The 23,370-nt window shown below is 39.5% G+C and overlaps 1 protein-coding gene across 1 annotated transcript in view; it reads left to right on the top strand.

Moving 5' to 3' along the window:
- Window positions 1-20,406, top strand: part of LOC110461895 (engulfment and cell motility protein 1-like) — a 34,056-nt gene extending 13,650 nt beyond the window's left edge. Inside the window, exons 15-21 of the mRNA XM_021515621.1 lie at window positions 2,553-2,689; window positions 4,162-4,331; window positions 8,522-8,637; window positions 9,283-9,384; window positions 11,237-11,313; window positions 19,256-19,396; window positions 20,225-20,406. Of these exons, the coding sequence (XP_021371296.1) occupies window positions 2,553-2,689; window positions 4,162-4,331; window positions 8,522-8,637; window positions 9,283-9,384; window positions 11,237-11,313; window positions 19,256-19,396; window positions 20,225-20,380 (899 nt within the window). The 3' untranslated portion in view covers window positions 20,381-20,406. The remainder of the gene's footprint in view (window positions 1-2,552; window positions 2,690-4,161; window positions 4,332-8,521; window positions 8,638-9,282; window positions 9,385-11,236; window positions 11,314-19,255; window positions 19,397-20,224) is intronic.
- Window positions 20,407-23,370: the final 2,964 nt, after the last annotated feature.

The raw sequence follows: 23,370 nt of genomic DNA, 5'->3' as shown, positions 1-23,370 counted from the left end.
GGTGTGTAATAAGTTTGTTGTTCTGTCCATGTATCTTCCAGGTGTGTAATAAGTTTGTTGTTCTGTCCATGTATCTTCCAGGTGTGTAATAAGTTTGTTGTTCTGTCCATGTATCTTCCAGGTGTGTAATAAGTTTGTTGTTCTGTCCATGTATCTTCCAGGTGTGTAATAAGTTTGTTGTTCTGTCCATGTATCTTCCAGGTGTGTAATAAGTTTGTTGTTCTGTCCATGTATCTTCCAGGTGTGTAATAAGTTTGTTGTTCTGTCCATGTATCTTCCAGGTGTGTAATAAGTTTGTTGTTCTGTCCATGTATCTTCCAGGTGTGTAATAAGTTTGTTGTTCTGTCCATGTATCTTCCAGGTGTGTAATAAGTTTGTTGTTCTGTCCATGTATCTTCCAGGTGTGTAATAAGTTTGTTGTTCTGTCCATGTATCTTCCAGGTGTGTAATAAGTTTGTTGTTCTGTCCATGTATCTTCCAGGTGTGTAATAAGTTTGTTGTTCTGTCCATGTATCTTCCAGGTGTGTAATAAGTTTGTTGTTCTGTCCATGTATCTTCCAGGTGTGTAATAAGTTTGTTGTTCTGTCCATGTATCTTCCAGGTGTGTAATAAGTTTGTTGTTCTGTCCATGTATCTTCCAGGTGTGTAATAAGTTTGTTGTTCTGTCCATGTATCTTCCAGGTGTGTAATAAGTTTGTTGTTCTGTCCATGTATCTTCCAGGTGTGTAATAAGTTTGTTGTTCTGTCCATGTATCTTCCAGGTGTGTAATAAGTTTGTTGTTCTGTCCATGTATCTTCCAGGTGTGTAATAAGTTTGTTGTTCTGTCCATGTATCTTCCAGGTGTGTAATAAGTTTGTTGTTCTGTCCATGTATCTTCCAGGTGTGTAATAAGTTTGTTGTTCTGTCCATGTATCTTCCAGGTGTGTAATAAGTTTGTTGTTCTGTCCATGTATCTTCCAGGTGTGTAATAAGTTTGTTGTTCTGTCCATGTATCTTCCAGGTGTGTAATAAGTTTGTTGTTCTGTCCATGTATCTTCCAGGTGTGTAATAAGTTTGTTGTTCTGTCCATGTATCTTCCAGGTGTGTAATAAGTTTGTTGTTCTGTCCATGTATCTTCCAGGTGTGTAATAAGTTTGTTGTTCTGTCCATGTATCTTCCAGGTGTGTAATAAGTTTGTTGTTCTGTCCATGTATCTTCCAGGTGTGTAATAAGTTTGTTGTTCTGTCCATGTATCTTCCAGGTGTGTAATAAGTTTGTTGTTCTGTCCATGTATCTTCCAGGTGTGTAATAAGTTTGTTGTTCTGTCCATGTATCTTCCAGGTGTGTAATAAGTTTGTTGTTCTGTCCATGTATCTTCCAGGTGTGTAATAAGTTTGTTGTTCTGTCCATGTATCTTCCAGGTGTGTAATAAGTTTGTTGTTCTGTCCATGTATCTTCCAGGTGTGTAATAAGTTTGTTGTTCTGTCCATGTATCTTCCAGGTGTGTAATAAGTTTGTTGTTCTGTCCATGTATCTTCCAGGTGTGTAATAAGTTTGTTGTTCTGTCCATGTATCTTCCAGGTGTGTAATAAGTTTGTTGTTCTGTCCATGTATCTTCCAGGTGTGTAATAAGTTTGTTGTTCTGTCCATGTATCTTCCAGGTGTGTAATAAGTTTGTTGTTCTGTCCATGTATCTTCCAGGTGTGTAATAAGTTTGTTGTTCTGTCCATGTATCTTCCAGGTGTGTAATAAGTTTGTTGTTCTGTCCATGTATCTTCCAGGTGTGTAATAAGTTTGTTGTTCTGTCCATGTATCTTCCAGGTGTGTAATAAGTTTGTTGTTCTGTCCATGTATCCTCTCAAAGTGTGTAATAAGTTTGTTGTTCTGTCCATGTATCTTCCAGGTGTGTAATAAGTTTGTTGTTCTGTCCATGTATCTTCCAGATTTGTAATAAGTTTGTTGTTCTGTCCATGTATCCTCAAAGTGTGTAATAAGTTTGTTGGTCTGTCCATGTATCCTCCAAGTGTTTATTCTTCAGTATGTGTGTTCACTCGACATTGATCTGGGGTATTGTTGCAGTGTGGTGAGATAAATTAGAAGTGATAATAGCATACTACCATTGATAGATAAAAAAAATTGCAACCGGCCAATATCTTTATCATACCCATGAGGAGCATACAGCCGGTGCTGCCATTTCGGCGTTCACAGCTAGCATTCTACAATTCTAAAACTGCCCAACCACCTACTCAGTTACAGCTGAGTAGACTAGTTGAGTTAAGTATCTTGCTCAAAGAAACAACACAGTGCTATACTGTGACTCGAACCCGCAACCCTTCGGTCACAAGCCCTGCTTCCTACCACTAGACTACCAAGGATTTACTACCATTGCCATTTATTTATCATAATTCAGCATAAAACTGAGCTATTTTAACAATATTATTATAGACCTGGGCTATGGATTTAATTTGCATGCTGATGCTGTCTATAGTGTTTGTACACTTGAGAAAGTAAGAGCAAGGACGGAGTTGATGTATTGTGATTATTGCTAATCTATTTTATTTGTACATTACAGCACGGGAGGAGGGAGAGAAGTACCATCCGATGTTCTTTGGCCATGAAGAGCCATTCCAAGAGTTCTTCTGTATATGTATTCAGCTACTCAACAAAACTTGGCGTGAGATGAGGGCCTCCACTGAGGACTTCCAGAAGGTAGGGCATCATACATAGGGTTTCGTAAGACAAACAGGATAACTTTCTCCTACCCTTCACAGGTGTGTCTCCTGTTTTAGCTCAGAAAGACCAGCTTGGAGATTAATAGATTCCATCACTCTAAAGCCTTGTACTAAACTTCAAAGTCTTACCCTCAGGTTAGGATTTCTCTACCAACTCTAGGAGTAATTGCACTGAATAAGAGGTTGACCTGATAGTGAGAGCTGTCTTTCCCTATGAAGGTAAAAGACAGGACCAAATAAATCACCCATTCATTTTTAGCTAAATTTTAAATAAATGACCTTGACCTACTTTAAAGACCAGAAGTGTCATATGTGTTTAAAACCTTTAAACATCTTCTTCTGAATAACCAGGAGGCCCAGAGTACTGATACTTGGCTAGTAAGTAGCTGGGACAGTGCTATACATTTCCTCAAATAAATGAACTTGACCTACTTTCAAGGTCACGAGGATCAAATATGTAAAAATCTTGAAACAACTTCATCCACAATACCAGGAGGCTCTGTGTGATGATATTTGATCAGTAACATGCTGGGATAAAGTAATATAAAGTTTCATTTAGTCTGAAACGTTCTTAAGCCAAGGAGACTCCATATATGGAAATATTTGCAAAAGTACTTTTAATTTAGAACATTTTCCCTTGTTAGGCTGAGATAAGATATAAATTGATCAGAAGATATTAGTTGTAAATCATGCTGGCATGTTTTGATTTTCCCAACTACTTAACAGTAACAATATATCAGGAATTAGAACAGGAAATATACATATACAACCATGTAGTACAAAAAGAAATCTCTGCTACTTTAACCACTGCTGTAATGTCGTTATGATACGATATCTTACCCACCCGTCGGTATTCTCCTGAATTTGTACTGTAGTGCTCTGTATATCTGTTTTAACTGATAAGTCAGAACACCTTGATCTACATCCATTGCTGTTATCTAGACTATCAGGATGGCCAATTGGAGATTTCTGAGTATCAAAATACTTATCAAGATTTTCTGACTTATCAGTTAAAAAATATATACAGTGCACTACAGTACAAATTCAGGAGAATATTAATGTATCTATCAGGCATTAATGAGATATTAATGTATTTATCTACAGTGTTATTATCTCCTAGTGGCCATATCTATACTCTAGATAACAGCAAAGAATGTACAGCAGAGTACACCGATAATAACGCCGTAGATACATTAACAGCTATGATTGATACAGATTAAAGATGGCGTTTAAGGGAGTCAGTAACATAAGATTTCTGTGATGGGTGGGGTTAACAGGGATTAAGATCAGTCTGCTGCAGAAGTTCAAAATAAGAGGACAACCGTTCCAGATATAGCCTCATTTTACATGAATATTGTGTCGAAAATGAAAACTTGAAAACATAGTGGAAATAGTGAGTAACGAAGCTGAATCTCCTTGAGAAGCCATTAATTTGTTATATTTTTTCAGGTGTTGGGCGTGGTGAGGGAACAGATTGGGCGTGCTCTGGACATGCAGCCCACCTCATTGGAGACATTCAGGTCTCGGCTTAATCAACTCACATACGACGAGATAATTAACCTATGGGAGAGAGAGCGTCTGTCCAAGGAAGAGTGGGAGTCCCAAGCTATACCGATAATGTAAGTACCAGGATAGACATGTCCTTTAACAAAAGTCTGAGACTAGACTTTTAATGCAGTCACTGTCTATACCCATCTTGTCATGGTTCATGTCCATTATGGTAAGGTCAGGCCTTGTGAGCCCCATACCATGCCCATTGTGTAAGTCGCATGACAAGCCTTACCATGTAAGTCCCAGAACAAGCCCTACATGTAAGTGGCAGAACAAGCCCTACAGGCAAGTCACAGAACAAGCCCTACATGCAAGTGGCAGAACAAGCCCTACATGCAAGTGGCAGAACAAGCCCTACATGTAAGTGGTAGTCCCTACATGTAAGTGGTAGTCCCTACATGTAAGTGGTAGTCCCTACATGTAAGTGGTAGTCCCTACATGTAAGTGGTAGTCCCTACATGTAAGTGGTAGTCCCTACATGTAAGTGGTAGTCCCTACATGTAAGTGGTAGTCCCTACATGTAAGTGGTAGTCCCTACATGTAAGTGGTAGTCCCTACATGTAAGTGGTAGTCCCTACATGTAAGTGGTAGTCCCTACATGTAAGTGGTAGTCCCTACATGTAAGTGGTAGTCCCTACATGTAAGTGGTAGTCCCTACATGTAAGTGGTAGTCCCTACATGTAAGTGGTAGTCCCTACATGTAAGTGGTAGTCCCTACATGTAAGTGGTAGTCCCTACATGTAAGTGGTAGTCCCTACATGTAAGTGGTAGTCCCTACATGTAAGTGGTAGTCCCTACATGTAAGTGGTAGTCCCTACATGTAAGTGGTAGTCCCTACATGTAAGTGGTAGTCCCTACATGTAAGTGGTAGTCCCTACATGTAAGTGGTAGTCCCTACATGTAAGTGGTAGTCCCTACATGTAAGTGGTAGTCCCTACATGTAAGTGGTAGTCCCTACATGTAAGTGGTAGTCCCTACATGTAAGTGGTAGTCCCTACATGTAAGTGGTAGTCCCTACATGTAAGTGGTAGTCCCTACATGTAAGTGGTAGTCCCTACATGTAAGTGGTAGTCCCTACATGTAAGTGGTAGTCCCTACATGTAAGTGGTAGTCCCTACATGTAAGTGGTAGTCCCTACATGTAAGTGGTAGTCCCTACATGTAAGTGGTAGTCCCTACATGTAAGTGGTAGTCCCTACATGTAAGTGGTAGTCCCTACATGTAAGTGGTAGTCCCTACATGTAAGTGGTAGTCCCTACATGTAAGTGGTAGTCCCTACATGTAAGTGGTAGTCCCTACATGTAAGTGGTAGTCCCTACATGTAAGTGGTAGTCCCTACATGTAAGTGGTAGTCCCTACATGTAAGTGGTAGTCCCTACATGTAAGTGGTAGTCCCTACATGTAAGTGGTAGTCCCTACATGTAAGTGGTAGTCCCTACATGTAAGTGGTAGTCCCTACATGTAAGTGGTAGTCCCTACATGTAAGTGGTAGTCCCTACATGTAAGTGGTAGTCCCTACATGTAAGTGGTAGTCCCTACATGTAAGTGGTAGTCCCTACATGTAAGTGGTAGTCCCTACATGTAAGTGGTAGTCCCTACATGTAAGTGGTAGTCCCTACATGTAAGTGGTAGTCCCTACATGTAAGTGGTAGTCCCTACATGTAAGTGGTAGTCCCTACATGTAAGTGGTAGTCCCTACATGTAAGTGGTAGTCCCTACATGTAAGTGGTAGTCCCTACATGTAAGTGGTAGTCCCTACATGTAAGTGGTAGTCCCTACATGTAAGTGGTAGTCCCTACATGTAAGTGGTAGTCCCTACATGTAAGTGGTAGTCCCTACATGTAAGTGGTAGTCCCTACATGTAAGTGGTAGTCCCTACATGTAAGTGGTAGTCCCTACATGTAAGTGGTAGTCCCTACATGTAAGTGGTAGTCCCTACATGTAAGTGGTAGTCCCTACATGTAAGTGGTAGTCCCTACATGTAAGTGGTAGTCCCTACATGTAAGTGGTAGTCCCTACATGTAAGTGGTAGTCCCTACATGTAAGTGGTAGTCCCTACATGTAAGTGGTAGTCCCTACATGTAAGTGGTAGTCCCTACATGTAAGTGGTAGTCCCTACATGTAAGTGGTAGTCCCTACATGTAAGTGGTAGTCCCTACATGTAAGTGGTAGTCCCTACATGTAAGTGGTAGTCCCTACATGTAAGTGGTAGTCCCTACATGTAAGTGGTAGTCCCTACATGTAAGTGGTAGTCCCTACATGTAAGTGGTAGTCCCTTCATGTAAGTGGTAGTCCCTATATGTAAGTGGTAGTCCCTACATGTAAGTCGCAGAACAAGCACTACATGTAAGTCACAGAACAAGCCCTACATGTAAGTCGCAGAACAAGCACTACAGGTAAGTCACAGAACAAGCCCTACATGTAAGTCTCAGAACAGGCCCTACATGTAAATCACAGAACAAGCCCTACAGGTAAGTCACAGAACAAGCCATACATGTAAGTGGTAGTCCCTATATGTAAGTCTCAGAACAAGTCCTACAGGTAAGTCACAGAACAAGCCCTACAGGTAAGTCACAGAACAAGCTCTACAGGCAAGTCACCATGTAAGTGGTAGTACCTAAATGTAAGTGGTAGTCCCTATAGTGGTAGTCCCTACATGTAAGTCGCAGAACAAGCCCTACAGGTAAGTCACAGAACAAGCTCTACATCTTGGTCGCAGAACAAGCCCTACAGGTAAGTCACAGTACGAGTCCTTCATGTAAGTGGCAGAACAAGCCCTACAGGCAAGTCACAGAACAAACCCTACATGCAAGTGGCAGAACAAGCCCTACAGGCCTAGGTAAGTCACAGAACAAGCCCTACATGTGGTAGTCCATACATGTAAGTGGTAGTCCCTATATGTAAGTGGTAGTCCCTACATGTAAGTCGCAGAACAAGCACTACATGTAAGTCACAGAACAAGCCCTACATGTAAGTGGCAGAACAAGCCCTACATGTAAGTCACAGAACAAGCCCTACATGTAAGTCACAGAACAAGACCTACATGTAAGTCACAGAACAAGCCCTACAGGTAAGTCACAGAACAAGCCCTACATGTAACTCACAGAACAAGCCCTAAATGTAACTCACAGAACAAGCCCGACATGTAAGTCACAGAACAAGCCCTACAGGTAAGTCACAGAACAAGCCCTACATGTAAGTTACAGAACAAGCCCTACAGGTAAGTCACAGAACAAGCCCTAGAGTTAAGTCACAGAACAAGCCCTACAGGTAAGTCACAGAACAAGCCCTACATGTAAGTTACAGAACAAGCCCTACAGGTAAGTCACATAACAAGCCCTACATGTAAGTCACAGAACAACCCCTACATGTAAGTCACAGAACAAGCCCTACAGGTAAGTCACAGAACAGGCCCTACAGGTAAGTCACAGAACAAGCCCTACATGTAATTGGTAGTCCCTACATGTATGTCGCAGAACGAGCCCTACATGTAAGTCGCAGAACAAGCTCTACAGGTAAGTCACAGAACAAGCCCTTCAGGTAAGTCACAGAACAAGCCCTACATGTAAGTGGCAGAACAAGCCCTTCATTTAAGTCACAAGCCCTACATGCAAGTCACAGGCCCTACATGTAAGTCACAAACCCTACAAGTTAGTCACAAGCCCTACATGTTAGTCACAGGCCCTACATGTAAGTGGCAGAACAAGCCCTACATGTAAGTGGCAGAACATGATCTATATATAAGTCACAAGCCCTACATGTAAGTCACAGGTCCTACATGTAAGTCACAGGCCCTACATGTAAGTCACATGCCCTACATGTAAGTCACAAGCCCTACATGTTAGTCACAAGCCCTACATGTTAGTCACCAGCCCTACATAAAAGACATAGGCCCTACATGTTAGTCACCAGCCTTACCTAAAAGACACAGGCCCTACATGAAAGACACAGGCCCTACCTGAAAGACACATGCCCTACATGAAACACACATGCCCAATCTAATTAAAATTGGATCTGTCTTTTGCACTTTGTTACATGTAACACAGTAAAATTAACCGAAACAAGAGGTATGCTTTCAATTGACCTATAGTTTGCAAGTAGTTTATGAGTCTAATCTTTTTTATAAAAATAAAAGGAATACTTCAATCTCATTCCTTCAGAAAATGAAATTTTGTGAAGAGTTTTTTTATTATTTGGTACACTTTGTATTTTATTCATCTTATTTCAATGATAGAATGTTGATGCTTGTGTTCTAACAGTGAGCTGCGTCAGGAAATAACACCCTGCATATTGGATCTGATAAAACAGCAGCGTCTAAACTACCTAATGGAGGGTACCAGGTTCCACAAGTACAACATAAAGGGTAAAAATAAAGGTGAGGATTGAGTAAGTCCTACACAGGTAACAGTGAACAGGGTTCTCATTTTCATGGTAACACATTTCCTGAGAAAATTGCAACCTGCAAAATTAGTTGGAATTTAATTCATCTTTATTGTGTGACCATAGACCTGAAATCTGAGAAAAATAGACCCTATGTAATTGACTTTTTCAACAAATCTGCGAAGATAAGGGACCGCCAAGTAAGACTTTTACTTTATTTCCTTTAAACCAACATAATGCTCACCAATTTGTTCAAGTCTGGTTAGCTTAACAACACTCAAAATCAAAAATCAAATTTTCTTTAGTGACTTCTTAAGCTCGATCAGTTACTGAACAGTTTACCCCTGATATCATCTTTGAACGCTTTACCCCGATGAAAGTTTCCAACATTTTCTTGTTGTGTGCAACAAATATTATGGCTAAGAAATACCAAAGTAAAAGTGATATAATACAGATACTGAATTGAGTCAGGTTTGAATTTGTAATTATGGAATTATTATGTCATTGAATTCACTACATAAACAAATATTTTACAATAGACATATGAGTATTAAAATCATGAAAAATTGAAATTCTATTGAATGTTATAAGGTTAATACTGCTTTATGAAATTTTATTGAGTGTATTGTGTGTTCTACAGACAAGATGTGGTGTTGGCGTCTGTCCCCCAACCATAAGTGTTTCCACTACGCTGACTGTGGTGAGGGTGACATCCCCACACTTGACCACATGCCAAACAAACGTAAGTCTGTACCCAGCTCTTACCATAATGTTTTTATGGAAATTACTTCTCTGGATGCCGAGTGCTAATAAAGAAATCAGTCTTTTAAATGTAAACTGTTTTCCCATTTATCTATTTTAATCATCTTACTTCAAGTCATTTATTTCACTAGAATGTGAGAATGTGAAAGTTTGAATATATTTTTATCAATAATCATGGGATATGTTTGCAATTCACTGTCAATTGTAAATTACTACTCCTGTTGCTAAAATTCTTAAAAGAAACAGGAAGTAAAGTTTCTCCCGTAACTTAATATTTTATACTGTTATTTGGTTGACTGGTATAGACAGAATAGTCAGAAATACTTGACAGGAGGTGTTATTCCGTCTTTGTTTAATGCAGAGTTATCTTCTCTTGTGAGCAGGGATTGATTGTTACGTCATTTGTGTGTGTGTGAAAATTACCTTGTTTTCTCAAAAATTGATGACGTTACTCTCACAAACAAATGACGTAACAATAAATACCTGCTCACAAGAGAAGATAACTCTGCAATACGAAAAGACGGAATAGCTTATTGCACCAAGCCACTGGCCAAGTTTGATATGATACATCGTCAACTTCTAGCACAGAGGGGCAGATGTGTTTTTCTCGCACCTCAGACAGAGATATCCTATGTCATACCCCATGCTAGATTTTTCTATCTCTTTCGATCTGTCTTGTACCTTTACGTGACATTTCGCAGAATTTTTACACTGCGAAATATTCCTCCGCAGGTAAATGGGTCAAAATTGACAATCTGCATTATACATATTCTGTTTTGTCGTTAAATGTTTTGTTTTGATGTACATTATGTAGTTAGATATCTGATGTTGTAGATAAAACATAAGTTACACTTTAAAACACGTTGACTTTGTTGTAAAGACCAACTAGATTTATATGCGGAAGCATTTAAATGTAGCTTTTGTAGTGAAGAGGCCATATTAAGTTGAGGCCCCAGACGGGATACTTGAAGTCTTAAACAAAATTGAATAGTTTTTCAAACTAAAAGGTGCAAGAAAAAAACCTATCACCTGTATGTAACTGAGCGAGATCGGGCTAAGATTCCAGCCTCGGTTGGGATTATGTTACACAATCTAAGCCCTCGACTGAGATCAACCGATCTCGCTCAGTTACAGGTAATATATTTTATTAGACTATTCCGTTAGACTAAGGGGCAAATGTTTTTGACTATACCATCGGACAGAGGGGCAAATGTTTTTTAACTTTACCGTCAGACAGAGGGGCAAAGTCCCCAAAATGTTTTGGACTTTACTGTAGGAAGACATAATAAATATTTTATATAATTTATCAAGAGACTTTCTCAAGTTAAACTTCAATGAATTACATGCAATTTGCTGAATCTGGAGTCAATATCAGATATCCGTTTTCCTGACATGTAGGATTTGAAAATCCTCAGTGAATATGGATACATTTTGTGTGTTTTGCCTGGCATTTTGACAGCCAGACGACATAAAACAACTATGCAGTCACTCACAATTGAACACGTGAAATAAATTTTGCTTTGAAAAACGGTAATGTGACATGTGATTGTGCCTATATTTATCACGTAACCATGCAACAAAAAGTTATAATGCAGTGTCACATGATCATTTATAATCCATGCAATTTAGTATCTTGCATCTTTCATTTGGGTAAATTGTAGGTGAGCAGAAAGTCCTTGATTTGAGTAAATATAGAATAAAATAAGTGCATTATATAGTAAAACTATATACCTTATACATGTCTTTATGATTCCCTACTACAATATCTTTAAAAACAGTTACTTTTTGAATGTTGAATTTGTTAAAATGTTGACAATTCCTTGATTATTCAGTGCCTGTGAGTGAGATAAAAAGTATCATCAAAGGGAAAGATTGTCCCCACGTCAAGGAGAAGACTAAAGCACGACCGGTGAGTATATAATTGTCCCCACATCAAAGAGAAGACTCGAGCACGACCAGTGAGAACATAATTGTCCCCACGTCAAGGAGAAGACTAAAGCACGACCGGTGAGTATATAATTGTCCCCACGTCAAAGAGAAGACTCGAGCACGACCAGTGAGTATATAATTGTCCCAACATCAAGGAGAAGACTCGAGCAAGACCGGTGAGTATATTATTATCCCCACGTCAAGGAGAAGACTCGAGCACGACCGGTGAGTATATAATTGTCCCCACGTCAAGGAAAAGACTCGAGCACGACCAGTGAGTAAACAATTGTCCCCACATCAAGGAAAAGACTCGAGCACGACCGGTGAGTATATAATTGTCCCCACGTCAAAGAGAAGACTCGAGCACGACCAGTGAGTATATAATTGTCCCCACATCAAGGAAAAGACTTGAGCATGACCGGTGAGTATATAATTGTCCCGACATCAAGGAGAAGACTCGAGCACGACTGGTGAGTATATAATTGTCCCCACGTCAAGGAGAAGACTTGAGTACGACCGGTGAGTATATAATTTTCCCCTGCAAGGAGAAGACTCGAGCACGACCGGTGAGTATATAATTGTCCCCACGTCAAGGAGAAGACTCGAGCACGACCGGTGAGTGTATAATTGTCCCCATGTCAAGGAAAAGACTCGAGCACGACCGGTGAGTATATAATTGTCCCCACGTCAAGGAATAGATTTGAGCACGACCGGTGAGTATATAATTGTCCCCACGTCAAGGAAAAGACTCGAGCACGACCGGTGAGTATATAATTGTCCCAACATCAAGGAGAAGACTCGAGCACGACCGGGGAGTATATAATTATCCCAACGTCAAGGAGAAGACTCGAGCACGACCGGTGAGTGTATAATTGTCCCCATGTCAAGGAAAAGACTCGAGCACGACCGGGGAGGATATAATTGTCCCCACGTCAAGGAAAAGATTTGAGCACGACCGGGGAGTATATAATTGTCCCCACGTCAAGGAAAAGACTCGAGCACGACCGGAGAGTATATAATTGTCCCCACGTCAAGGAGAAGACTTGAGTACGACCGGTGAGTATATAATTTTCCCCTGCAAGGAGAAGACTCGAGCACGACCGGTGAGTATATAATTGCCCCCACGTCAAGGAAAAGACTCGAGCACGACGGGTGAGTATATAATTATCCCCACGTCAAGGAAAAGACTCGAGCACGACCGGAGAGTATATAATTGTCCCCACGTCAAGGAGAAGACTTGAGTACGACCGGTGAGTATATAATTTTCCCCTGCAAGGAGAAGACTCGAGCACGACCGGTGAGTAAATAATTGTCCCCACGTCAAGGAGAAGACTCGAGCACGACCGGTGAGTATATAATTATCCCAACGTCAAGGAGAAGACTCGAGCACGTCCAGTGAGTATATTATTGTCCCAACGTCAAGGAGAAGACTCGAGCACGACCAGTGAGTATATAATTGTCCCCACGTCAAGGAGAAGACTCGAGCACGACTGGTGAGTATATAATTGTCCCGACATCAAGGAGAAGACTCAAGCACGACCGGTGAGTATATAATTGTCCCAACATCAAGGAGAAGACTCGAGCACGACCGGTGAGTATATAATTGCCCCCACGTCAAGGAGAAGACTCGAGCACGACTGGTGAGTATATAATTGTCCCAACGTCAAGGAGAAGACTCAAGCACGACCGGTGAGTATATTATTGTCCCCACGTCAAGGAGAAGACTCGAGCACGTCCAGTGAGTATATAATTATCCCCACGTCAAGGAGAAGACTCGAGCACGACCGGTGAGTATATAATTGTCCCCATGTCAAAGAGAAGACTCGAGCACGACCGGTGAGTGTATAATTGACCCACATCAAAGAGAAGACTCAAGCACGACCGGTGAGTATATAATTATCCCCACGTCAAGGAGAAGACTCGAACACGACCGGTGAGTAAATAGAGATTAATGATTTCCTGTCATCAAAGCTCCTGTGATTGGTCAAACAGATTATGAGAAGAAGTTGAAGCGTGATAACGAGCTACGAGTAGCTGTTTACGGGTGCTGCAGAGTCGCGCTAGCTGTTAACAGGTTCAGAGAATCATTCTGTCTTCCACATATGAAGTACATGTATATCTAAACAGAACTTCTATGTGCCAGAAATAAAAGCTTTTGTATCCATAAACTTAATTGTTTGAGCTATAGCATCACTAAATCTTCATAAATGATCAAAGATATTCAGTGTTTTCCAATGAATATCAGATTAATTATAAGAGAATGATCAGATTAATCACACTGGACCCTGTACCCAAAGTACCCTGAACAGTTAGGATTTTGGAAATCAGAATAATTGTAGACTCTTCCAAATTAATATAATAGCTCTGGTAGAAATTTTTCTAAGCAAGTTGGTAATATATGGTGAAGGGATGGTACGTTTAGACATGATGAAGGACAGGGGCACTTGTATGGGATGGCACGCTTAGACCTGATGAAGGACAGGGGCACTTGTAAGGGATGGCACGCTTAGACCTGATGAAGGACAGGGGCACTTGTAACGGATGGCATGCTTATACCTGATGAAGGACAGGGGCACTTGTAAGGGATGGCACGCTTAGACCTAATGAAGGACAGGGGCACTTGTAACGGATGGCATGCTTAGACCTGATGAAGGACAGGGGCACTTGTAAGGGAGGGCACGCTTAGACCTGAGGAAGGACAGGGGCACTTTTAAGGGATGGCATGCTTAGACCTGCTGAAGCACAGGGGCACTTGTAAGGGATGCCACGCTTAGACCTGATGAAGGACAGTGGCACTTGTAAGGGATGGCACTCTTAGGCCTGATGAAGGACAGGGGCACGTGTAAGGGATGGCACGCTTAGACCAGATGAAGGACAGGGGCACTTGGAAGGGATGGCATGTTTAGGCCTGATGAAGGACAGGGGCACGTGTAAGGGATGGCACGCTTAGCCCTGATGAAGGACAGGGCCACTTGTAAGGGCTGGCATGCTTAGACCTGATGATGGACAGGGCCACTTGTAAGGGATTGGGACATTTTCGCAATTATAGATTTTATTTAAGTTGAAATGTTCACATATGTGAAAATTTTCATGTTTTAATGCTTTAATGCTTCCAGCTACTTGTTAGGGATGGCACGCTTAGACCTGAGGAAGGACAGGGGCACTTGTAATGGATGGCACGCTTAGACATGATGAAGGACCGGGGCACTTGTAAGGGAGGGCACGCTTAGACCTGAGGAAGGACAGGGGCACTTTTAAGGGATGGCATGCTTAGACCGGATGAAGGACAGTGGCACTTGTAAGGGATGGCACGTTTAGACCTGATGAAGGACAGGTGCACTTGTAAGGGATGGCACGTTTAGACCTGATGAAGGACAGGTGCACTTGTAAGGGATGGCATGCTTAGACCGGATGAAGGACAGGGGCACTTGGAAGGGATGGCACGCTTAGACCAGATGAAGGACAGGGGCACTTGGAAGGGATGGCACGCTTAGACCAGATGAAGGACAGGGGCACTTGGAAGGGATGGCATGTTTAGGCCTGATGAAGGACAGGGGCACGTGTAAGGGATGGCACGCTTAGAGCTGATGAAGGACAGGGGCACTTGGAAGGGATGGCACGCTTAGACCTGATGGAGGACAAGGGCACTTGTAAGGGATGGCAAGCTTAGACCTGATGAAGGACAGGTGCACTTGTAAGGGATGGCATGCGTAGACCTGATGAAGGACAGGGCCGCTTGTAAGGGATGGCATGCTTAGCCCTGATGAAGGACAGGGGCACGTGTAAGGGATGGCACGCTTAGACATGATAAAAGACAGGGGCACTTGTAAGGGAGGGCACGCTTAGACATGATGAAGGACCGGGGCACTTGTAAGGGATGGCACGATTAGACCTGATGAAGGACAGGGGTACTTGTAAGGGATGGCATGCTTAGACCTGATGATGGACAGGGCCACTTGTAAGGGATGGCATGCGTAGACCTGATGAAGGACAGGGCCGCTTGTAAGGGATGGCATGCTTAGACCTGATGAAGGCCAGGTGAACTTGTAAGGGATGGCACGCTTAGACCAGATGAAGGACAGGGGCACTTGGAAGGGATGGCACGCTTAGACCTGAGGAAGGACAGGGGCACTTGTAATGGATGGCACGCTTAGACATGATAAAAGACAGGGGCACTTGTAAGGGAGGGCACGCTTAGACCTGAGGAAGGACAGGGGCACTTTTAAGGGATGGCATGCTTAGACCTGACGAAGGACAGGGCCACTTGTAAGGGCTGGCATGCTTAGACCTGATGATGGACAGGGCCACTTGTAAGGGCTGGCATGCTTAGACCTGATGAAGGACAGGTGCACTTGTAAGGGATGGCACGATTAGACCTGATGAAGGACAGGGCCGCTTGTAAGGGATGGCATGCTTAGACCTGATGAAGGACAGGGCCGCTTGTAAGGGATGGCATGCTTAGACCTGATGATGGACAGGGCCACTTGTAAGGGATGGCATTCTTAGACCTGATGAAGGACAGTGGCACTTGTAAGGGATGGCATGCGTAGACCTGATGAAGGACAGGGCCACTTGTAAGGGATTGGGACATTTTCCCAATTATAGATTTTATTTAAGTTGAAATATTCACATATGTGAAAATTTTCATGTTTTAATGCTTTAATGCTTCCAGCTTTTTGTGTTGTGGACATGTTTGCCTTGGTAATCCTACTTCAGTACAATATGACTAGTGTGTCAATATGTTCACATTATTAACATATTTACATGCTATTGCTGCAGAGCAAAATTAGCAAAGAAATTCAATATGTGTGGGAAATCAAAACATTTTGTAAAAGTAAATGACACTCTTGAAAAAGTTCACGAGCAGATTTTACATAAAATTTGGTGCAAACTGTACATATTATCACCCTGCTGTAGCTTGAATATGTGTACGCTTTCAGCAATCAAAAGTTCACGTAAGTGTGTGAGATGTCTTTGGAGATGCTGTTATATTTCTATAAGTGTGTAGTCCACTACATTTGAAGCATGCCCGGATCCATGTAACATAACAAAATATAGATTTTGTATTTTCTTTAAAATTAACCCAATCATAAATTAAATACAAAAAAAAAAAATGTTAAAATGTAATAGTTCCCTTACTCACATATATAACATGTTGTTTTGTGTTGATTGGTGTCCGATATTAACTTCTACTAAAGATAGAGGTCTGTTGTGCTTTATGGTGACTACTTTGATGTATAAACACAAACTGTACATAAAGATATAAGATATTTCACTACATACCAAATTTTCAGTTAGATAATTTTACATGTTGAATTTGAAGCAAAATTGTTGCATGATTTCAGTGTTTGTCCATATAGCATACAAATATTTATTTAGGATATGAATATAAGCTCTGCTGTTTGAATGCCAAGCAAGTAAATTTTGTATAAATTGTTGTTGTCTAGTTTGAAATTGTCGAGTCGTTATATGCATTGTCTTGTCCAGTAAATATATTCATGTTTTTATATATTATCATTTATCCATGTAAACTGTGTATCAACTTTTCACATGAGGAATTATTATTTAACTCACACCCCCACCCAACCACCCCCCTGAAATTTCATGATAAACTATTCCAACCTTTGAATTGGGAGTTCAATTGTGTCTTCAGGGGTGAATAAGTTAAGGAAATGTAACGTGTGTATTTTTGTACAATCTTTCAGTCAAGTTTCTAGTTATTGAATTCATAAAGAAAACATCTTCACTCCATCACTTATAAATGATTATAAAACAAGCTCTTGCATTTCAATATTGAATGATTTGAGCATGACACACACAAAAATGTTTGACAGTTAAGTTGCATCCTTACAGTGTATGACCCTTTTCCACATAAATTTTATTTGGAGTGGTGAAAACAAATTGAGGTCAATATTTCTACTGGAGAAATGAAATCAAATTGACCTTGGTAACTAACAGTTCTTCAAAGTGTGAAAGCTTTGAACAGGTTGCAAATGTTGCACATTGCTTGGTGTCATGTACACCACTGTGTGAACTGTGGAACGGTTAAATAAGGTATGCATGGTCCAGTGTGAACCCGCTGCTAATTGTTCTGTGATGACAAAGGGAACAAACATGAAACAGCCATTTGGCAGCTGTAGGCTATTTACACGGTTGATAACTGCAACATGTTTTACTTAGAAAGCAGATATACACTTAGTTCAAAATTTATTCTCTTAATGAAGTGTTCAAAGCTATGGGAGCAAGTATTAGCAAAAATAATTATTACATGACACAGCAGTTCTATTCATAAATAGGCTTCTAGAATAATAAATAAAATGGAAGTACCCGGTACTTAATATTTTTTTAAGCAAATTACTCACTAACTGAAAATAATACTATATTCATATTTTATTTTTTCTCTCCTTTTCCATTTGTTTTGTTTCTTACATCAATTTATAAGGTCATCCCTCTGGATTTTTGTTTTATTTTGCTTTCATGTTACTTGTTAATAATCCCTGTACCGCTGCAAAAGACTTCATCTATGAATTTGAAACTTTTTTAACCTACATGACAAAAATGTATAAGATAAATCACTCCTGAAAAGAAACCCATACTTTGCAGAAATCACCTATCCTGTGTTGATGGGCCGTTAAGCATATAATAGTAATAGTAATATCTCCCGTGAGGATTCTCAATCTCTGTTGGCCAGCCTGTCTTGGACTTGTGAGACCCAGGCAGGTCTATCCTCAGATACGTGAACTTTATATAAAAAAAGAAACATTAACATAATTTTTCAGAGAGTAAAGGAACATGACTTGACTAGGATCTCTGTTACTCTACTGAGCTACTTGATTAGTATTAGTACCCAGCCTAGTCCCTCTATAGTTACAGTATATCAAAAACAAAATAAGGGGAGGTTACTGTATGCATGAACAAGTGCTGTGGAACTCTCTAGTGTTTTGTCTGCAGTGGGAAAGGGATCTTTAAATGGACTTTTATACACTAAACAAGATAACCCTTTCCTTTAAATTAGAAAAAACCCACTTAAATATTGGTTTTGCTTGATAGCATTTATTCCAACAAATATGGGTATATAGTAGTGACGTCATAATGGAGGATTGTGATTTTTAAAAATAAAGATGTTGTTCACTGTCCCATGTTAAATTACAAACGTCATTTAATATACCTTTTAAGGTCACCTGAACTTGGTCAGAATCGTTGTTGGTGTATGAGGGTACTACATTGTAAAATTGGGATTCCTGCCCCAGGGACTAGGGTGGGGCCCCTAAGGGAAATTTACCAACATTTTGAAATTATTATCCTATGACGGGTATTGTATTTCACTTAGTTTACATGTTGATTTCCTCATCACATGTCAACAATGAAATTGAGCTACCAGTACCTATAATATAACTCAGGTGACTGCTAAGGCCCTTAAGCCTCTTGTGATAATAATGAATCTCCCTTTTTAGTCCTAACAAAGAAAGCATAGACTTTACAACAGTATATAGGATACACTGTGATACATTTCCAATTTCATTTCTGTTTTAAATGTCTCACTAACTAATCAGAGATAAAGCCTCTTTATTTGTGGCCAAAACTCACTTGAATAATTTAAATGATCTATATGAAAATTGCTTATGGAAGGAGATATTATAATTACTTAAGACTTGCATTAGCGTCATTGGAATTATTTTCTTCACAAATGAATGTAAAACTAGGTTGTTTGACAGCATTATAGATGATAGATATTCAAGAGTCAGCTTTCCTTCAGGGTGTAATGAAGTCATTTGAGAGAGAATGCATTGGTCAGAATATTTCTTTTTGGGGATAAATAAATAAAAAAAAAAGACTAACAGCCTTATTTCAAAATATAACTTTGTAAACATTTTGTTTTCTCCATCAATAGATTTACATTAAGGTTTTCCTTTTCATTACAGACGACCGCCACCACTCTAGCGTTCGCTATTCAGCCTTCCTCGACCACCACTGACTCGCCAGAGTCTTTCTGTTTTGTTGCTAAAGATGAGTGTGAGTTTGACATGTGGATGGATGGCCTGAACATTTTACAGAGTGCAGAGGTAAGTTCTTTATTACTGTCAAAATACTTTTTTAGTGACGTTTAGGGTGGGCGTAGCCCAGCATCTGATATTATCAGGCCAGGATTAAGGCCTTGTGTACTTGAAAACTGAAAAATGTGGGGTTGGATTGGAGTCATCTACCGTAAATCTTGTTGCACGTGGTTTAGATAGATCTGTATTGATTGTGAAGGTTGAGTGGTAAACTGTTAATTTTAGATTTATTTTGAAATCCTCATAAATATATACAGCTGTGTGCTAAGAGTTGGTGTAATTGGCAAGGTGTATGAGGTATATCCCTACAGTGGGGTTTCTGTCATCTGCTAGGTATATTTGCTAGACCTCTGAATCATGGCTTGGTCAAACTTAATTGACATTCCTTATATTACCAACATACACAAATTGCACTGTATCTTTCCCTTTAAGTCTGGTGAAAATTAACAGTGATACTCAGGCTAAAAATAATGTAGGCCTCCTTGGATCCCTTACTATTTTAGTTTAAGGGGGCTTGGTACTTTGGAATTGGAATTAATGTACTGCATGCAAACGAAAGGGAAACTCTTCAATAATGAATATGGGTCCTTTAGTGAGTTGTGCTAAAATTTCAGAGAAAGTAAAGAGGAATTAGACGAACATTGCAAATAACAGTACATTGTATAATGGACTGTTTTATTATCAAAATAAAACAGAACAATTTCAGAAATTAAAATATGTAGCATGTGGATAATACAGGTCCATAGACCTCCTGTTTCAAGTTTATGTAAGTATTGCTGTTTCACATAAGATAAATAATGCTTGTTTTTTTATTTCTATCTTCAATTTTTCATTCAGATGGGTAGCGAACAGAAGAAGAAGGATTTGGAACTACTTCTAAACATGGAGATAAAGATCCTGATGTTGGATGCAGAAGGAATATCAATACCCACTGAACCACCACCTATACCACCAGAACCTGACAACTACGACTTTGCCTATGCTAGTTTGTGATCACACATTAACTGTAGTCAGTGATGCGACCATGCTGGATCTGTGCCGAAGACATTTTTACTGTATACAGATATTGTTGTCAGGATATGACCTGATACCAGAAAATGGTAAACAGAGCATTGTCTTTCAAAATCAGCAAACTTTTCATATTAAAGATGGGTTTCAGCTGATTTATGTTATTTTGAGCATAACTGAGACATGTCTTGTTATGCATTAAAAATGGATATATAATATTACAACCAAAATGATGTAATGAAGCAGTCTTGTTACAATTTAATACGATTCCAAATCTCCTCCAGATGGACTGTTAGTTACCCAGGTAATACATGATTTCTCCTTGTGGTACAGGATAGAGCCACTTTGTGGTACAGGATAGAGCCACTTTGTGGTACAGGATAGAGCCACTTTGTGGTACAGGATAGAGCCAGTTTCAAATCAAAGGGTTCTAAGGTTTTACGCTGTCACAATTTGTACAGTCATTATATACATTCATAACATAATATATAGGAGGCACGGTAGCCTATAGTGGTAGGATGCCGGGCTCGTGACCAAAGGGTTGTGGGTTCGAGTCACGGCAAGGCACTGTGTTGTATCATTGAGCAAGATACTTTACTCCGCTTGTTCCAGTCTACTCAGCTGTATATGAGTATGTGGTTGGGCAGTGCTAGAATTGTTAAATGCTAGCTGTTAGCGTCGAAATGGCAGCTCCCTAGGGAGTTGAGAAAGATATTGGCTGGTTACAAAGGCCCTATAACCACTGATGATAATTTGTGAACCGCTTTGAGACGACCTACGAACAAGGATGTGATAAAGCGGTATATAAGAACCTTGAATTATTATTATTATTATTATTATAACAACAACACCATAATGGGTCCAAATTTTATAAATTTAAAATGTTCTTCTTTGTTTAAGTACTTATCTTTAGAAATTCTTTTATTGACAGTTTTATAGAAACGTAATCACTTCTTTGACACTTGAGCAAACATCCATTATGCTTGAAATCTATTAAAAAATATTCGTGAAAATTGGTTGGAGCCCGCTGTAAGACTTTATGTCATTTTTGCATTCATTGTTATTGATGTGTTTTCAGAATGACAATTCACTATAAAATTAATTTTACTGGCTACAAAACTTTTGCTTTGTTTACAACAATGGAGTAAATGTAGTTGATTGGTGTAAGAAGTTCATGATTTAAGGATATAAATTGAGTACAGGACACTCTTTTCGATACACGGTAGTTTGACGACAGAGCAGGTCTCACAATTCGTCAAAACCCCATGACAGCTCTCATACTATTATGAGTAAATTGTCCTTTTTGTTTTATGAACTTGCAAGGAGAATCAATTAAACATTCCTGTATTGTTCAATATTTTGCAAGAGATCTACATATTCCTCCTACACTTCACAGATCACAAAAAAAATCTAAATTCATTTTCCCTAGATAGATAAGAAAAGATAGCTCAAATTCTGTTTTATTATGAAACTTAATCATTTAATAGGATGAAATCGTCAAATATCATGTTACGGAGATCAGCCATAGGATTTTATCATCAGTTTTCACACAAATATGTGACATTGGCAGCACTATTTAGGCTCAACTTTGTTTAAGGAAAAAATGTTTTTTAAGTTTAAAATGTAGGAAGATGATAATAACTGTGATGTGGACAGGGAAATCTCAACCCTCAAAATGTTGGTACACCGTATAAATGTCAAAATCAAACCCTCAGGCTTTGGAAATTTCCCTCTGGGTATCGCAGTTAGTATAAATGCTGTTAGCAATTGTGCATTTCATGAACTCAGATTGTCATCAATCTGTTTATTGAAACAAAATTGTGAAAATCAATGTTTACAAGCATGAAGAGATTTAGTCTAGAATAGATATCACTTTTGGTGTGAGAAGTAAAGTTGCCATTCAGATAATTCATGAGGATTCTGATGAATGTTTGTAGTGCTGTATGTGAAATAAATTAAATATGTCATGACAGCAAGTTTTATTATTTTGCAACATTGTCATTGTCAATATTTGTAAATGTTAGCATTGATGTAAAGGTATGTTCACCTAGTTCGTAGATCTGACATTATGGCTGAAAGTAACTTTAAATAAATCTTATATTACTGCGTCCTCGATATCCAGGGGTTACGCTCACTTTCGCTCTCTGCATCCCTGGAAAATGTCATAGTAAAAGTAAAGGAAATGTTATATGTATGTTTTATTTAATTGATTTTTTTAGTTTGAATGACTTATATTTTACGGATACCCAGACTTCCTCAAAACTAGTCCGAACAGCTTATGTTATGAGCCATCAGACTCTATTTATCTATTTGTATATAAACAAACAAATCATGATTTCATTTCACACTGTAACCTGAATAATATATTAATAACTGTTTGTGCTGTAACAATATTTCAATAATGTATCAAGTAATTAGACAAGACACCAGGGCCTGTATTCATGAAACCGTTCTCATTAGGATCAAATTTGTGCTCAAGACTAATTTCTTGTTCAGGTTATAAATGTATAAAAAATCTCATTTTGTCAACTATTTTGAAAACCTTTGAAGAGACTCAAATCTAGATAATGTTTTCAATATTTACATTTGATGTGATCTAAGTGAGTTACAAGAAAGTTGATTTGAGCACAGAATCCATGCCTGAGCTTGAGAACGGGTTCATGAATACGCGCCCTGGTCATGTAACAGGTAAACTATGGTAACATAGATCTGTAAGTATCCTAGGACTATACACAGGGGAGTGTAACAGGTAAACTATGGTAACATATAAATCGTAGGTATCCTAGGACTAAACACAGGGGAGTGTAACAGGTAAACTATGGTAACATATAAATCTGTAGGTATCCTAGGACTATACACAGGGGCATGTAACAGGTAAACTATGGTAACATATAAATCTGTAGGTATCCTAGGACTATACACAGGGGAGTGTAACAGGTAAACTATGGTAACATATAAATCTGTAGGTATCCTAG

The sequence above is a fragment of the Mizuhopecten yessoensis genome, unplaced genomic scaffold (genome assembly GCF_002113885.1).
Source record: "Mizuhopecten yessoensis strain PY_sf001 unplaced genomic scaffold, ASM211388v2 scaffold10703, whole genome shotgun sequence".
In the NCBI taxonomy this organism is placed as follows: domain Eukaryota; kingdom Metazoa; phylum Mollusca; class Bivalvia; order Pectinida; family Pectinidae; genus Mizuhopecten; species Mizuhopecten yessoensis.
Note: the sequence above shows the minus strand (reverse complement) of the source record. Positions and strands in the feature narration are given on the sequence as shown.